Raw genomic sequence first — 19490 nt, 5'->3', positions numbered from 1 at the left:
AGGCAACACTCAGGACTGGCAGCAATGAGGGCCAGTAACCTCTCTCACTTCAGAGAATGGTTTTTGCAGGTGAAGATTGAGGTCATTCACCAGGCAGCAGGGAAGCACCTTTGCATTTTGCCCAGCTGTTTGGCCTATAAATACACCAGTGACAAAGATTTTCAGCCTTACTATTTTGGGACATTTTAATATTAGGTTAATTTATTTATTGAGATTAGAAATAATTTTAGGAAAATAAACCCATATCTGTCACATTTATTTTTAAGAACCATATTTTTTTAATGTATTTATTTCTGAGAGAGAGAGAGAGAGACAGTGTGAGCAGGGGAGAGTCAGAGAGAGAGAGGGAGACAAAGAATCCGAAGAATCTGAGCTGTCAGCACAGAACCCGGTGCGGGGCTCGAATCTACGAACCGTGAGATCATGACCTGAGCCAAAGTCAGACGCTTAACTGACTGAGCCACCCAGGTGCCTCTATTTTTAAGAACCATCTTAAGGAACTGCAAAATATTTCATTATTCCTTGACGCCCTCTTTTTGGAAATCATTCAATTCTATACATTAGCACTTAACTGTATTTAGTGTATCTCATAATTAAAAGATTATATATGCATGTAATATACTGAAAAGCAATTCTTGTATCTTAGTTAAAAATAAAACAATCTTTTAAAAACCACCTGTGTCTAAGTGACATGTTCTCAAACTTTTCTGTGTAAATGTCAACTGGGACTGACTCATAAATGTGGATTATCTAGGATTCTACCCCTAAGAGATTGGCTCAACCTGAATTTTTAGAAACACCCCAGATGATTCTGAAGAGCAAGGGTTTGCACTTTTAGAAACACTGCCGTAGGGACTTCAGCCTAGAATTAGGAAGTAATATGTGTGGTTAAAGAGTTCTTCACTTTACCATGGATAATAAATAATTTCATAAGATATTTTCAGTCATTTGATGTTAGAATAGATGACATTCATACTCTTACTCTGCTATTAGAAAATAATATTTTTTCTGTGGTTTTTATTTTTTATTTTCTTTATTTTTTTTTCAATTTTTTAATGTTTATTTTTGAGAGAGAGAGAGAGAGAAAGCATAAGCAGGGGAGGGGCAGAAAGAGAGAGAGGGAGGCACAGAATTCAAAGCAGGCTCCAGGCTCTGAGCTGTCAACACAGACCCTGACACAGGGCTCAAACTCATGAACCATGAGATTATGACTTGAGCTGAAGTTGGACACTCAACTGACTGAGCCACCCAGATGCCTCTCTTTTTTTTTTTTTTTTAATTTAAATCCAAGTTAGTTAACTTATAGTGTAGTAATGATTTCAGGAATAGAATTTAGTGATTCATCTCTTATATATGACACCTGGTGCTCATCCCAACAAGCGGCCCTCTTAATGCCTATCACCCATTTAGCTCATTCTTCCACCCAGCTCCCTGCCAGGAATCCTCAGGTTGTTCTCTGTATATAAGAGTCTCTTATGGTTTGTCTTCCTCTTCGTTTTTATTCTTATTTTTGCTTCCCTCCCCCTCTGTTCATCTGTTTTATTTCTTAAATTCCATATATGAGTGAAATCATATATTTTTTTATAAGCATAAGATCTCTAAGTAAATGTAATTGTAAAACGTGTTTGTTTTTACCACTGTCAGCTTCTTTGTTGCTGCTACAAATTAATGTAGCACTGTCTTCATCTGCTGTTTCCAGATTTCATTTGACCTGGCTGAATATACTGCAGATGTTGATGGAGTTGGCACTTTACGGCTTCTGGATGCAGTTAAGACCTGTGGCCTTATCAACTCTGTGAAGTTCTACCAAGCCTCAACTAGTGAACTTTATGGCAAAGTGCAAGAAATACCCCAGAAGGAGACAACTCCTTTTTATCCTCGGTCACCATATGGTGAGAGCGCATGGGTATAAACTTGTTCATGTGCTGTGTTCTTTTGGCCTGGGGTGTGCATGTACTTCTGCTTTAATTCTGTTCCTTTCTCTCATATGGAGTCATTTGAGTATGTGATTAACACTCAGATTAGACTAAGGTGAGCAGACATTGAGAAGCATACCTTTATACACTGCTAACTGCAAGTATTTGCTACCATTGCCTCCAGGGTGAAATTACCACTTCACTTTACCAATCCATGTTCATTCAGCCTTTCCATACAGATCACTTTGAAAGGAAAATTAGGCCCACATGACTTTTCTTTACTAAACTGTGGTGAGATTTGCTGAAGTGATAGATTTCATGTATTTTATTTTCCCAATGGACGTTTCCCTGGTTCAAACATTAAAAAACAAACAAAGAAAAACCAGGTCTGTTATAGCTAATTTTTGTAAAATAAAGTATTGTAAAAAGAGTATTCATGAAAGACTTCAGTGATAAAACTTCTAAGCATCTAGAAATTAAGATTCCTTTTTTTTTTTTAACTTTCTAATTCCTTAAAACTAAGAAAATGGGAATAAGACCTTCGGTCTTAATATATTGCATATTCTAGTTGAGTCAATTAGATTGTGGAAGACAGAACTGTATTACAAAAGTAAAAAATTCTTAAATATTTTCTTGTACACAGGATTAACTGGCAAAGGAACCCTTATTTTATCTTTGGCTTTTAGTCATTTTTTTTTTCTATCTTAACATAAGTTATAATTTTTGCAAGTTGTTACTTATTTAAGATGAGTGAAAATCACTGTCTTTTATAAGGAGACACCATCTTTTATAATAATAACTGTTTTTTATTTATTTAAAAAAAATGTTCCAACAGGGGCAGCAAAACTCTATGCTTATTGGATTGTGGTGAACTTCCGTGAGGCATATAATCTCTTTGCAGTGAATGGCATTCTCTTCAATCATGAGAGTCCTAGAAGAGGTCAGTAAATATGTTAATGGACAAGAGAATTTCAGACTTTAGCAACAACTAAAAAGTTGCATGTGGTATTCTGCATATGTACTGTGCAGACTAGGGAAAACTTCACATCTACTTTTAACTACAGTTGACCCTTGCACAAGGTTTTGAACTGTGCAGGTCTGCTTATACATCGATTTTTTACAGTACAGTACGGACAATGTATTTTCTCTTATGATGTTCTTAATAATATTTTCTTATGTCTAGCTAAGTTTATTGTAAGGATACAGTATATAATATATATAACATACAAAATATGTTGTCAATTGAATGTTTATGTTATTGGTAAGGCTTCTGATCAACAGTAGGCTATTGGTAGTTAAGTTTAGGGAAAGTCAAAAGTTAAATGCATATTTTCTACTTCATGGATGGTCACCACTCCTCACCTGTCCGCATTGTTCAAGGACCCACTATATTGTGAATGTCAGAAGTGGTAAATGAAAAAACGTTAAGCCAGCTTTAATTACTTAGTAAGTTTGCTAGATTTTTTATTCAGAAAACAACTTAACAAGCAGCCAGAAAAAATTCTCTAATTAATTTTGTGGTTCTGGGTGTTCTTAGTAGAGGGAAAAGGAAAAGGAAGACCTTAGCTATCATTGCTCACAGGCTTTGGTGTGCAGGATGCTCAAGGTATCTTTGAGTAAATGATAGTCCCTCCCTCTTTCCTTTTGTATGTTTATACCCATTGTTTGGGATTTCGTGCTTTCCCCCCTCAGCTTTTCCAACTGCAAAACAAAATAAATAAGTAAAAGTCAATTGTTTTGGATCAGGTTAGGATTGGGAAAAACATTCTTAGTTACAGAATGCAAAGACATATTAAAATATAACTTTCTCTCAAAAAAATTCTCTATTTGCATATCTTATAACGAGAACTAATGTTTGTCTTTGTAAGTGTTATATACTTCTTTAAAATTTTTATTTTATTTGTTTTGTTAACATTTTATTTTTGAGAGCAAGAGAGAGAGAGGGAGGGAGGGAGTGCGTGCGGAAGGCCAGAGAGAGAGAGACAGAGGATCTGAAACAGGCTTCTTGCTGTGAGCATAGAGCTGATCATGGGGCTCAAACTCATGACCTGAGCTGAAATCGAATCTGCCGCCCAACTGACTGAGCTACCCAGGTGCCCTAGAAAAATTTATTTTAAAATTAATAACTTTTTCTTCCCTTTCATTCCCTCTCACCTGACTCCCAGCTCTGTCCTCAGGCTCACTAAAGCTCCTTCAGAAACATTCCAAGTGTCTTTATCCTTAAACATATAGACAGGGTTATCCTATAAGTAATATTCTACATGTAGGGCTTTTGTTAAATATCTGTTAAAAACTTGATCTTGTAACATACACCATTCTGTTTTATTATATACTTGAAAATCACTATTTCATTTTTTGTTTTATTTAACATCAAATAATGAAAAATTATAGGGGTATATGTAGAAATGATATAATATTCATTAGGATTTCTAATAGTTAACACTTGAAGCATTTTTTGAACTTGAAAATTAATTTTAATTTTAACTTAGTCCTACAATAGTTTTATTGTTTTTGCACAATTATTTTTATTTACTAACCTTTTCCAAGGAGATTCTTTGCCATACTGAGAATTCCTTAGTGGTAGGACAATGTTATATTTTTGAATCTTCAGCTTATAAAACAGTACCTCTCTGCTAATAAATATTTTTAAATGAATGAATAAATGAATGAATGTCCCATGTTTTAGTAAAACTTTATTGAGGTGAAAGCTAGGCAGTCCAAATCAGAGAACAATAGGAATTTATATAAAAGTTTTAAATAAATGTTCTTTTACTTATTTCATGCATAAGGATGACCAAAGACTATTCTGAAGTAAAGATTAACACTGATATACTCTCATAAACAAATAAAATTCATTTCCAATTAATAATCTTAGTCTGTATGCCTGTAATTGCTGTAGTACTTTAAGTTAATTGTCTTAAGTAGGTTGAGCATTTATACTTCAGTTCTCTTTTAACCTGTTATCATAGTGATCAAATAAAATACTTTTTAAAAAAATTTTTTAGTGTTTATTTATTTTTGAGAGAGAGAGAGACAGAGCATGGGTTGGGGAGGGGCAGAGAGGGAGACACGGAATCCAAAGCAGGCTCCAGGCTCAGAACTATCAGCCCAGAGCCTGATGCGGGGCTCAAACTCACAAACCGTGAGATCATGACCTGAGCCGAAGTCGGACGCTTAACCGACTGAGCCACCCAGGCTCCCCTAAAATACTTTTTTTAAGTGTTTATTTATTTTTTTGAGAGAAAGTGTATGAGATGGGGAGGGGCAGAGAGAGGAGACAGAGAATCTGAACCAGCCTTAGCGTTGTCAACTCAAAGACTGATGCAGGACCCAAACCCAGGAACCATGAGATCATGACCCGAGCCTAAGTTGGACACTCAACTGACTGAGCCACCCAGGTGCCTAATACATTTTTTAGTGCAGTGGTAAACTTCAATCTAGTCCTATGGTATATATCACAAATATAGTAGAGCCTAGACTGATGCAGCCTTTTTGGGGATATGTGCTTTTTTTTCTAATGAAAAATAATGACAAGGCACCTTTTGACTGCAGGAATAGTATTCTATGAGAAATTCTAATTTTAAAAAGTATAGAAGAAGAGTTTTTCAATATAAAGATATTCTAGACCAGAGGTTGGCAAATAATGATTCGTGGGTCAAATCCAACCCACTAGCCTATTTTTATATATAAAAAAAGTTTTATTGGAGCACAGCCATATCCATTTGTTTGTATATTGTCTGTGGCTGCTTTCACAGTAGAGTCTTGTGGCCTGCAAAGCCTAAAATATTTGCTGTCTGGCCCTTTTAGAAAACATTTGCTGGCCCCACCTTTAGAATAATTAGTTTCTTAACATCAAGAAATTTCAGTTGGGTTTCACATTTCTCCCAAGGTAGCAAGATAATCTTATGCAAAAGATTTCTTATAAATATTGAAGTCAAAGAGAATCAGTAGGTAATCTGTCCATTAACAAAATTCTGAAGTGTTTGGTCAGTTAGGGTTCTGTTATGCTTTATTGAAGCACTAAGGTGTGGATCCAAATAAACTAACAACTGACTGAAGATCTGTAGCATAGTTCATTACAGCAACCCTCCCTCCTGAGTTTGACACTTTTTCATATTTTTTATTGAGTCATATGTCTTTTCTCTATTCCAAATTCTTTGTGGTTTTCTTTTTAAGTGCACTTATTTTGCTTTGTTTTGAGAAGACCATAATTCCTCTAAAGATAGTTGGGATCACCTGTGTTTGGTATCGAATTAAGAGTTGGAAATTATTGATGTAGAGAATAAAGCCGGTAATCAAAGATTTGGTCTTTTTTTCGCTCAGTCAGCCATGTAGTCATTCTTTCAATTAAGGCAAGATGGTTGATATGTTCATGCTTTAGGTGTGCTTATTTTATAAAATAGAGGGACTTTAGTAATATTTACTACAAATTAATAATGAACAGTGGTTAAACTTCCATAAAGGAATGAAAATGTGTGGTATGTATCATATGCTCTGGGAGTAACTACTATGTTTTATATAACAATATCCACAGATATTTACTAGGTACTTTTGCTCATAAGCATTCAACTACGTACTATTTTTTTAATTAAAGGGGTAGTTGCTTTATGAATAACTTGCAGAAAACAAGACATCTGTCTGAAAACCTTTTTCCTCTAATATTGTTTCTCCAAATTTGAATTCTCTATTTCCTTTGCATATCTCTATATATGTACATAAATACAGCATTCTGTTTGCTACAAGTGTGGTGGATGTAGCTATAGTGACACTTTTCTTTTGGAAATACAGATTTATATATTTATATATTATTTCCTTTCTATTAAGGAAATAAAACCTGTGTTTATTGTCTAGCACTCTTAAATTCTCTGAGGAAAATGTCATGTATAAAAAAATCTTTCAGCTTTTGTTGCTAAGTGTTTTTGAAAGTCCAATCAGTTAATAAGACTGATGTCATAAAGCTATTAACTATATAAATTAAACTATGGAAAATATTGAGAAATTTTTTTTAATATTTTATTTATTTTTGAGAGAGAGAGAGAGAGAGACAGCATGAGCAGGGGAGGGTCAGAGAGAGAGGGAGACACAAAATCTGAAGCAGGCTCTAGGCTTTGAGCTAGCTGTCAGCACAGAGCCCGATGCGGGGCTTGAGCCCACGAACTGTGAGATCATGACCTGAGCTGAAGTCAGATGCTTAACCGACTGAGCCACCCAGGCACCCCGAGAAATTTTTTAATTACTTTAAAGTATTTTGCACCTAAAGACATTAGAATTTCTTTTCCAATATATTGTTTATCAATATAAGAGATTTTACAATCTCTTAAGTTTAAGGTTGTTCTATAACTCAGAACATTAAAACAAGGCTATTTGTAAAGCTAATGGTAATATTTCTAGTTCTGAATGTTTATTAATTTAGAAATAAAGTAACAGGAATTCCTACTATTCATCACCTAGATAATAAAACCATTTTGATAATTATATTTTATTCTTATATTAGCTGACTACTTTTTCATGTCACAAATTTACTGACCTTTAAAAAATTATAAATAACATTAATATTTATAAAATACTATATTGAAAAAAGCATATTTTACATGATCTTCAAGAGTGAACAAAGAAAGATATCCTACCTTCTAGTTTCAGATTAGAAAATTCAAATGATTAAACTTGACTTGATTTCCTGACTTTAATGACTGTAGCCATCATGATTAAAAGTGAAATGTACATAATATTGAGCATTCTTTGTTTGTGACTTTTCTATTTTCAGTAGGAGTGTAGAAATAGTGTCTAATATCTTACAGCTAAGTAATGGTGTAGGTTTCTGAGAGACTTCCCAGAGTCTATGTCCTTGAGGAGAAAACCCACACTAGGAGTGTGTTCCATGAAAGTTCTCTGCTGTCTGGTATCTACAGGTGTGGCTTAAGTTTCTTCTGGTTCACAGTGGTGGGGCCCATTGACTTTTGACCCTCACTTGGATGACACTGGTGTTACAGAAGTTCAGTTTAACAGTTCCAGTCTTTTTTTTTAAATGTTTATTTTGAGAGAGAAAGAAAAAAAAAGAGAGAGAGGGAGACAGAGAGAGAATCCCAAGCAGGGTCTGCATGACAGCACAGAGCCCAAAGAGGGGCTCGATCTCACAACCGTGAGATCATGATGTTAGCCAAAATAAAGAGTCAGACACTTAACCAACTGAGCCACCCAGGTGCCTCAAGAGTTCCAGTCTTTTTATGAGCATATTTTTCTTACATTGACTCATCTTAATGTGTATATCATGAGATCAGTCTGGACAATATAGTGACTACTACTTCCAGAATAAACTGAAGAAGTAAAGTTTGTCTGTGTGAACATACCTCATCACTATTAGTTTACTAGCAATGAGTCACATGCAGTGACTGCCTTCATCTCTTGGATACCTTTAACCAAGTAAGAAATCAGGGTTCATGTCAACAGTATTATTTCTTCCATTTTATTCCCATTCTTTTTCTTCCTCATCTTCTTTTAAGTATTTAAAACTGGAACATTTACTCAGTTCTACGTAAAGTAATATTTTTTTCTTAGGTTTTCTCTTTTGCTTTCTCCTTCCATGTTTGACCCTAAGTAATGCTGTCTCCCACATATAGTGTATAACTGTGCTGCCTTCTCTGTGACCATGGAGTCTTATAAAGAGACTGCATCGCTGTCTCCTTCCAGGAGCTCTTTAGTATTAGATTAAAGTATTAGAGTAGTAGAGTAGAGTAGTAAAGTATTAGAATAGTGAAAAATATTATATCCATGAGCTATTTTCTTGCCTTTGACATTGTGATTTAATAGTCTAAAAATACTTTTAGAGACATTTTGACTAATTTATTTCACTTACACATCTCTTTATTTGTGTGTGGAAATTCATACACCTATTTTTTCTAATTCTTTAAAAGTGTATTATAACCCATTAAATAATATTCTTTATTTTAAAGAGCTTTTAGGGAACACACAGTTGATATCCACTTTTATGTATTCTCCCCAAACACCCTCAGAATTTATGAAATGGAAAGGAGTTTAAAGATCATCCTCTCCCATTTATTTCATCAGTGAAGAAACTGAAGCAGCATGAGGTTGAGTTGTCCAAGGTGACAAAACTAACATATGTCAACACTAAAGCTAGAGCTAATCCTGAGGCAAGGAATGACATGAACATTGTTCATATTTGCAGAAATAGCATGTATGTGGACTCTGAGTTGGAAGTGAGCAGATCAACTTCCATACAGCAGAGCTGGTACTTGTACTGTGGAGTGAAGCAAGTGGAGAAGTTGGAAATTTATCTCAATTGCTCTTATCTTTTTGTAAAAGACATCAATTGGTTTGGTTAATGGCAATATTCCTTTCAGATATTTGGCAGAATAATCATAATAAACCATTACTTTTATAATATTAAAATATAAACATACTATGAAGCCAGTGGCTTATCTTGAGTATCACCAAGAAGTTGGCAATGAGAAGAAACAGAATAATACAAAATACGTTAAAAATCATGTGGCAATAAGAAGATATAAAGTACTTAAAATATACCTGTAATTAAGAGTTTAGGACTACCGCAAATGGATGGTGTACTACTACTGTTTAGATATTGAGCCATTTTTAGATGATATAGCACATTCCTCTAAATATGGGCTTCATAAGAAATCATATATATCAGTCTAAACACAGTATTCACCTGAGAGAATCTGACATTTTAAGGTTCATGAACTTGTGGTTTTGAGTTTTAGACTTAAGTTGCTTTTTTTTAGCTGCCAAATGTTTTGCTTTTTAAAATGCCTAATTATATTTATCATTATAAATTCATCTTCATATGTTTAAGCTATAATTCCTGTAAAACTTAACTAATTAAGTCACAGTAAAATTTTGGATAATTTCCCCCGTCATTATTTTCTGAAGATTGCTTTGATTCATTGCTGGACAATAGACTAATTCTCCAGGATTGTGGTTCTCAACTGGAGGTGAAAGAATGAGGGTGAGGAGAATATGACTTTGCCCCTCAGAGGACTTGTGACAGTATCTCGGGTGTTTTTGGTTGTCACAACTAGAGGTGAGGGTAACAGCAGGAATGCTCTTAAATATCCTACAATGTACAAGACAGCCGCAATAGCAAAGGATTATCCAGCCCCAAATGTCAGTAGTGCTAAGGGGGAGATAGCCAGCTCTAGAATATCACCCTTGAAATGTTATCACCAAATCTAGATAAATATCATCTATAAGACTGGGATCTTCTTTTTCCTTACATATCTCTTTTACTTTTCAGTAAATCCTTCATGGAGCTTTAGCAAGCATTTATCTAAACACAGGAGAAAAAAAAAGAAAGAAAAAAACCTCTGATTTAATAAGTAGCTCCATGTGAAACCATTTAGGCCTTAAGTATTCTGGTCTACTATAGGTCAAACACCAGTCAGGGAAACCCAGAGAATAGAATTGTTATTGCAGGTCTCTCCTAATCATTTTGGGCTGAATTCTTACTTTCGTGACCCACTGGTCCCCAGAACCACATCAAAGTAGGGCCTTGACGACCTTCCTTCCACCTCCAAAATAAATGAACATATTTGTCTTTTGTTGTAAGTTATAACAAGAACAAAGCTTTCCTTTGGGAATAAGCGATAGAGTCCAGGTTCTGTCTTTGATATAAGACAATAACTAAAATGGATTCAAGATAATTTTTCAATGCATAGGATTACAATAATATTAGTGTGAGATGTCCACTTTATTTTAGAATTTTCCTTTAAAATTATTTGATTTCATAGATAATTTTAGTGCTTTAGAGATCATAGAAATCTGGATATAAATTAAATAACTTACTTTTAGAACTAGAAATTATTTATTTCAATAGGCAGAAGCTCTCATCTTTGTGTGTGTGTTTATGTGTAAGTAAAACAATGTTTTTAAAAATTACAAAGTTATTATTTACCTGTCTGAGTAGCAATTTAAATCATATAGTGATAGAACTATCAAGAAACAAGCACCAATATCCAACAGCCCAGTATTTTCTTTGTGTATCTGTTTGTTGAAGCTACCTTGTGGTTCTTTTAGATGAGCATCATAGTCTTAATGTATTGAAAGAAAAATCTGGCCGCCTGTTGCAACATCAGTGGATGAAGTAATCTCATTGTAGAGTTCAGCAGAGCATTAATGTATTTTAAACAATGCCATTTTGTCTGTGTGTAAATGGTTATATTGTTGGCCACGCACCTTGGACCCACCGGATTCTAGGTGGCCTTTCCAGTTGGGCGCAAAGTGACATCATCTGGCTTACTATTACATTTGTAGACTGTGATACTTCACAGATGACATCTGCACTTGGAGATCACAGAGCTGTCTGCCGATATTATTCGCTGTGGAGAGATGAGGTGTAATTGCTTAAACATGAAAGACTTTTGAAGCAATAGTTGGTCTAATTGAGGTGGTTGTTACCACTAAACAACGTCAAGTCCTTCCCACCTACTGAGGTGAGACTTCTGAGACTGTTGAATTGATTTTTTTAATGTTTTGTAATTTCTGTGACATTTACATTTGAAACCAGACGAACAACTGTCTGATCTCACATAGTGCAACTCCCACAGTATAAGTAGGCAGTGTACACAGCAGTTAAGAGTGCATTAAGCCACTCAGAGCCAGACCTGGATGGAGTCAGATTGGCTGCACTACTTTTTCAGACCTCAGTTTCCTCTTCTGTATTGCTAATGTGCCTGCCTAATAGTTGCACTGTGAGCATCAATGGGGCAATGTATGTTACTTACCTATGGGCCTGGTGTGAAGATAAACTAGGAGAGCATATGTGAAAAAGATTAATATAGTACCTGCTAGATTTTGTACATGTGTATATTTCTTTTTTCTTCTTCTTTTCTTCCCTCTTACTATATTTTCAGCACTGAACCTAGAGTATTTCTTTAGTCCTCCCCTTCTGAGGTAAGACTGTGTTGGAGCCAGACCGATTTGTGGGATTCTAGTGGCTATTGGCATAAGACTAAGACAGTGAGAAATATGAATCCTGAAGGGCCTGCCAATTAGAGATGGTTTTGAACCAAAAACAAAATATATTAATGATGTTTACAGATGAGTTAGAGTAGTCAATTCATTTGCATGAATTGCCAAAAGAAAAAAAATGTAGTACTGGAGAATCACTGGACTCACAGGAAGGCTATTTGCAAATGGGATTCAGGCAGTTAAACCAGTGAACCTTTAAATTAGGGAAATCAAAAAAAGATGATGAATATGGAAGGAGTATGGTAAACATCAAACACTTAATGAAAGACCCTTGGGAAAATTAATGAAACCTTCAAGTATTTTTTTAAATGATTCAGATATTTTTATTAATGACTCTGTGAGAATCTTACATGAAATACAAAGTGCTGTTTTGTCCAAAAAAAATTATAAACCAGAATTTTTTTTTTTTTTTTACTTTTTGGCTATTCTAAGAAAAAAACACATCAGTACAATTATAATTTAAATTTTATTAATTAGGGGTGCCTGGGTGGCTCAGTTGGCTAAGTGTCCAACTTTGGCTCCCTTCAGGATCTTCTGGTCCGTGGGTTCGAGCCCTGCATGAGGTTCTGTGCTGACAGCTCAGAGCCTGGAGCCTGTTTCAGATTCTGTGTCTCCCTCTCTCTCCTCCCCTCTCCCACTTGTTCTCTGTCTCTCTCTGTCTCAAAAATAACCAAAAAAATTTTTTTTTAATTTTACTAATTATAAGATAAATTACAGTTCTTTTCAAAATGGCATTTTCCCGCAAATCTAGTTTGAATCAAAGCTTTCTTTTTCACTATTAGTTATAAATTTTGCTTTTCCTTTTAATTGGTTCAGGCTCAGGGTAGGATACAGAAGTATTCAATTCCTTCAGTCCAGGCTCTATCACTAAATGAGAGACTTTTGGCAAGTTTCTCAGTCTTTGTGAGCCTCAGTTGTCTCATCTGTAAAATGGGATAATAATAGTCTTCACTTATGGGGCATCTGGGTGGCTCAGATGGTCAAGTGTCCAACTTCGGCTCAGGTCATGATCTCACAGTTCATGGATTCAAGCCCCATGTCAGGTTCTGTGCTGATAGCTCAGAGCCTGGAGCCTGCTTCAGATTCTGTCTCCCTCTCTCTCTCTGCCCCTCCTCCACTTGTACTCTGTCCCTCTGTCCCTCAATAATGAATAAACATTAAAAAAAAATAATAGTCTTAGGATTGTTGTGAACATTAAAGGAAATAATATGGGGCATCTGGGTCGCTTAGTCAGTTGACCTTCCGACTTTGGCTCACATCATGATCTCACAGTTTATGAATTTGAGCCCCGCATCAGGCTCACTGTCAGCACAGAGCCTGCTTCAGATCCTCTGTTCCCCTCTCTCTCTGCCTCTCCCCTGCTCATGCACTCTCTCACAAAAATAAAAAGTAAAAAGTAAAAAAAAAAAAATAATGTAAATAACATTATTACCACATTATTAATTATTACCACCACTACTAGTAATGTTGCATTTGGAGGAGGGTCAGTTTTATCACCTCTCAATTTAAAATGTAGGCATAGTAAAAAGAAAATTAATGAAGGGATAGACAGCTTGTCTTTCCTGACCAACTAAGGAAGTTAAGCTTTCAGAGATTGGAAACTGGCAATTGAGGTAGATGAGATGTGATAAAGTAGTTCACAGAATATTGAACATGGTAAGAATAAGTTCTGAACTTCTGTTGTTTATGGGATGTTTAATTCCCAGAGTTCATTTAAAGACTAAACTCTGAGCAGAAAAGATTCTTCTAGATAGAGGATTTAAAATCTTACTTTCCTATGCTCACTTTTACAGAAGAAAACTTGTGCTATAAGAAAATACTGGTTGCAGAGAAAGAGAAAGATCAGAGAAGAACCCACATAGCACTCCAGATCCACAATAAGCATGCACTCTGGGAAGCTCAGTGGAGGAAAGGAGGCCTTGCATAACAACTGGCTGATAATGACTCAGTGCTTAAAGACAGCATTTGGCCAGTGCATAAGCCAATAGTAAAACAGAATGATAAACTTACAGTAACAAACCCAGAAGGACAGACCAGCCTGCAAGGGGCACAACAAANGGGGGGGGGGCGGCCAGGAGGGGAGGGCATTGGACATTTTTATCAGAACCACTGAATATCTTTTACTGTTTCTTAGATACTTTAGATACTTATAAATACATTTATAACAAGTATAATCTAAATTTAGCCTGGACTAAGATTAAGACTGGGATTGGCAACCCCTTGAAGTTGAGACACATAACTAACAAGCTTTGAGAAAGGAGATACGGTGCAATGAGAAGGCAGCGTCACTTTTTTTTTTTTTGTAATTAAGAATGAGGAATTTTGTGACACTAGAGACCTAGAGATGCCAGAAATACTCCACTGAGCTCAGATTATGAATGGAGACCATGAGGTAGGAAGGGGGCATCTCCCCCACTTCCAAGTGAAGCACAGTTCCTTGAGGGAGAACATTTCCCTGTGGACCCTCAGGACCTGTGCAGCTCTGAACTCTCAGAGGATCAGGAACCCATGTGGCATCCCACGTTCTTATGGAGGGTATTGCTGACTGTGATTCCTCCCTAAATTAGTTTAATGCCAGGAGGGTGAGAACTTTAGATGACTGGTTTTGAGAATGTTAATAATATCCCAGGAACTCCTAGAATTGAAGGAGATTCAGCAGGTAGGGGTACTGACTCAGCAAAAGTTGGACCCTAATGCTACTCTTATGTCCTTTATAGTTCTAGACTCATGGAATCCTGGAGGGCATGCATTTAGGAAAAAAAAAAAAAAAAAAAACTTAATAAATTGTTGCATCTAGTTAGAGTTTGAGCTCAGCCATTCTCAATGAATCCTTTTGCCATCTTCACACAGTCCTGGTTTAATGAACATTTCCAATTATTGTTATGAGACATTCCTGGTCTGGACAGACCCGAATGATGAGTAAAGTAAAAACTCCTGGAGTGAGCAAAATTTATGTTCAAGAAGGCTAATTTATGCCAGGATAGGCAGGTTATTATAATAAAACTTTTTAAATGTCTAGTATGTTTAAGATTTCTTAAAAGGCGCTAAAGCAGGATGCACATGAGAATAAGTAGCCCATAATGGGATGCAATTAAGGAAGTAAAAATACAATCTGATCACAAAGAAACACTTCCTGTTCATGAAAAAGGTAGGTAGGCAGCATAATTTTGTCAATGGAATAGGGGAAGCCCCAGTGCCCAGAAGATGTTAAAGAAGCCTGGGTTGAAGTACACAGGAAATGTCTCAACCCTGGCCCAGGTGCCTCTTAAAATCCTAACAATGAATTTGTACAAAAGGAGCAAAACTTCTTTTTAAGGAAGAGGAAGAGGTTTCTCAGTGGAGCACTGATTAATTTTATTAGAGGCAGACAAAACAAGTATTGTTAAGAACCTTAGTACTAATATATACCCATGTGGCCAGCCGTAGGACTGTACACTCTCAGAAGCCTATGATAACTGTTTAATCTGAATGCTAGACCTTTGGAAATGTTTCCTTAACCTACAAACAAGGGAAATATTCCTTATAGGAAGCAAATAGAAGGCAGGGGAATGAAATTATTTTTTAAAAATGAATATAATCTATTCTTCTACGCCCAGCACTATAATGAGCTAATATAATTGAGAAAAAATGACATGTATACCTCTCTTTAACAGAGAAATCGAATTTTGTAGACATAGCTGAATATCACTATGTCAATTAAATTTTGTGGTCATGAAAATGAAATGGGTTTTCCTAGAATAGATTTGGGGGTGGGGATTGCAGGAGTTGAGTGCTCCCCACGAGCTGGCTTTAGGATATGGCACCACTGTCAGGGTTAGGCTCCTGGGGGTGGTTACTGTTCACTTTGAAGCCTTACCTAGTTAGCTGCCATGGTGGCTGCCCTGCTATACACTCCTTTCCTCCAGCTGACAGGATGAACATGCCCTGTTGCCACTTCCCTCAAGGTCTCTGACACTAGCTTGATGTTTTTAGCATATTCCCTTTTTCTTTGATTGGCTTATAAGTGTTTCTAAGATCAGAATTTTTTTTAAATGTTTATTTATTTTTGAGAGAGAGAGTCAGAATGTGAGCAGGAGAGGGGCAGAGAGAGAGGGAGACTCAGAATCTGAAGCAGGCTCCAGGCTCTGAGCTGGCAGCACAGAGCCCATTTTGGAGCTTGAACCCACAAACTGTGAGATCATGACCTGAGCCAAAGTCAGACGCTTAACTGACAGAGCCATCCAGGCGCCCCTAGGATCAGAATTTTTAAGCACAAATCATTCTTGAGAAGTTTGGAGGGCTCCTGAGCTAATAGCTTGCATTTTTAAGAAATTTTAATTTTTGGAACAATTAGTGATATTAAGATGATGGTAACATAACAGCCAACACTTAGCCCTTCCCATGCACACAATGCTGTGTTTTTCACATTTTTTAAACTCTCATATTGAGGCTATTATAAAACAGCTGTGATTCTATTCATTTTATAGGTGAGGAGACAGAATCTTTGAGAGATTAAATTACTTTCCCATAGTAAGTGAAGGGTCCAAGATTTGAACCCAGGCAGTCTGACTCCAGAGCCCCTGCAGGTATCCATTACCTTATGCTGACTCCTAAGATGGCCTGTCTCCTCAGCCATGCTTCATTTCCCAAATGAGCTTCATTCTAGTCATATCAGCTCCTTTTTTGACCTTCAAATTTTTCCTCAAGAGCTTTATTCCTGCTTGACATTTTTGTTTCTTCTTGACTTTCCTGGTTTTTCTTATTTAGTTTTGCTAAATCCTAAATTTAATTAGTGAAAATATGAAATGATGAAGCAAGACGTGGAAGCAAATTATTTTTCCTGAAATTTGTCATGTAGTTGACATAGAAACGAGGGCAATATGAGACCAAGCTATCTTGAAACTAAGTGTATTAACTTTCAAAAACTGCTTTTCATGGTGTTTTTTTTTTTATAGAGACTATTAGGGAATCAATTAGACTGCTGAATGATAGCTACCCTCACTTTTTTTTCCTTAAATAATTTATTGTCAAGTCGGTTTCCATATAACACCCAATGCTCATCCCAACAAGTGCCCTCCCTCATGCCCATCACCCCTTTCCCCTCTCCCCTACCCCCATCAACCCTCAGTTTGTTCTCAGTATTCAAGAGTTTCTCATGGTTTGCCTCCCTCCCTCTCCCCAACCATTTTTCCCCTTCTTCTCCCTCATGGTCCTCTGTTAGCTTCCTCCTAATCCACCTGTATGTGTAAATATATGGTATCTGTCCTCTGCGTGACTCATTTCGCTCAGCGTAACACCCTTGAGTTCCATCCACGTTGTAACAAATGGCCAGATTTCATTGTTTCTCATTGCCATGTAGTATTCCATCGTATAGATAAACCACACCTCTTGATCCATTCGTCCGTTGATGGAAACTTAGGCTCTTTCCATGTTTTGGCTATTGTTGAGAGTGCTGCTATGAACATTGGGGTACATGTGCCCCATGCATCAGCACTCCTGTATCCCTTGGGTAAATTCCTAGCAGTGCTACTCCTGGGTTATAGGGGAGTTCTGTTGTTAATTTTTTGAGAAACCTCCATACTGTTTACCAGAGGGGTTGTACCAGTTTACATTTCCACCAACAGTGTAGGAGGGCTACCCTCACTTTTTAGAATTCTTAATATTGTTTGTACACTATCAAATGATTTTTAAATTTGCATTTTCATTGATGACAACAATCTTTGTTTTTACAAACTGATTTGAAGAATATTGGGGTTTGCAGCTCACAGACATTCATGAAGTTCATGAAAGTCAAACAGGGGTCTCAAGAGCAATATGTGCAGAGTCGAAAATTCAAGGCAAGACTCCATGGACAAAAAAAACTAATAATAATTGTGTAGCAGTATATGTCCTCACATATTATGATTTACTGTCAGCATGTCTTAAAATGTCTTCTATAATACTGATTATTAGGTTCTCCAAAGAAACAGAAAAAAAAGGAGATATCTGTACATTTACTGTAAGGAATTGGCTCATGATTGTGGAGGCTGAGAAGTCTCATTGTCTGATGTCAACAAGTTGGAGATTCAGGTGTAGTTCCAGTCTGAGTCTGAATGCCCTGGATCGGGGACTTACACTTGCAGTGTAAGGAGGAAAAGGCAGAGGAAGACAGTTGCCTCAGCTCAGGCACTCAGGCATAGAGGACGAGCTCTCCTTTTCTCCACCTTTGTGTTCAACTTCAGGCCTTTGAGAGGAACACCCTCAGATGCCCACTAACATTAAAGAGGGCAGAGTGCTTTGCTTAGGCTACAGATTCAATCAAATTCTAATCTTATGGGAACACCCTCACAGACACACCAGAAATAATATTTAGCCAAATATATGGGTACCTCTAGGCCTGGTCAAATTGATGCATAAAATTACTTATCATACTGACTGAATGCCTTTTTTTTTTTTTTAATCATTACCTAAATTTCCAGAAAGTGGAACTTATTCTTCATTCTCTATTGTTGTTCAGGAATGGTTTCTGTCTCTTCTCTGGTGTGCCTTAGATATGCTACTGCCATTTGTGTGCCCATCAGACTCCCTGGGCCTTCAGCTGAGAACCCCAAATAGTCAGGAATATCAAGAAAGCATAGATAGTGGTAGTAGAGAGGGACTATATAACAAATAAGAAAGTCATACTTTCCTTTCCTTGTGTTTTTAATTCCTTAGTATTACATATTTATTCCATATCAACGATTAAGGGTGGTGTTTATTGACTGGTAACCAATACTTAGAAGTTATCCTGTATTTCTGATTACTCTTGCCCTTGGAGTCTGACCCTTCTTGAAAAATACTTCATAAACTGAAATCCAAACCAAGTATCAGCAATAGTTAATACAGAGTAAGAAATATTAGTTGCTTTCCTTGGGTGAAAAACTGTCATTTGTACTCATTTTTTAGGGTACTGCATATCTTTACTTTTCTGAAATACAAGAGTATAACAGAAACCAAGTCATGAAGGCCAAGTTGGATTACTGTGGAAGGAGACACAATTGCTTCATTTTATAGATATTTGTCTTATCCCCCCATTTTCTATCAGATGACGAATTTGAATCAAAGCCCTTTTGAAGATTTCCTTACTTTGCTGTCTTCACACTGAAATGGCCATATGCCAGTACTGTTTTTTAATTTACTTTGAACATGAAATTTGTATGAAGGGGCCCTGCTTTACTTCTCACATGTCACTACAATTCTGAGTCAAGATGGAAGCCAAAGAAGAAACTTAATCCAAGAGGTTCAGTATGAGCAATGTCAAATAGAAGTATGAACAATTGCCCTTCTGTGAAATAGCTCTGTATATCAATTCTGAAATACAGCTCAAACGTAATATAGAATGATGTCAGATAAGTCATTTTTAATGTTAATAAAGTCATTTTATAAAACTGAGTTGATTTCAAGGCGCCTGTGTGGCTCAGTCGGTGAAGCATCTGAGTTCGGCTCAGGTCACGATCTCATGGTTCGTGGGTTCAAGCCCCATGTTGGGCTCTGTGCTGACAGCTAGCTCAGAGCCTGGAGCCTGTTTCAGATTCTGTATTTCCCTCTCTCTCTGACCCTCCCCTGCTCATG

The 19490-nt window shown here is 36.5% G+C and overlaps 1 protein-coding gene across 1 annotated transcript in view; it reads left to right on the top strand.

The window, feature by feature from the left end:
• Positions 1-19490, top strand: part of GMDS (GDP-mannose 4,6-dehydratase) — a 536248-nt gene that overhangs the window by 280702 nt on the left and 236056 nt on the right. The window contains exons 5-6 of the mRNA XM_077769970.1: positions 1700-1892; positions 2752-2856. Of these exons, the coding sequence (XP_077626096.1) occupies positions 1700-1892; positions 2752-2856 (298 nt within the window). The remainder of the gene's footprint in view (positions 1-1699; positions 1893-2751; positions 2857-19490) is intronic.

Source organism: Crocuta crocuta, unplaced genomic scaffold (genome assembly GCF_008692635.1).
Source record: "Crocuta crocuta isolate KB4526 unplaced genomic scaffold, BGI_CrCroc_1.0 scaffold24, whole genome shotgun sequence".
NCBI lineage: Eukaryota > Metazoa > Chordata > Mammalia > Carnivora > Hyaenidae > Crocuta > Crocuta crocuta.
The sequence above is the reverse complement of the archived record's forward strand: the minus strand, read 5'-3'. Positions and strand labels throughout refer to the sequence as shown.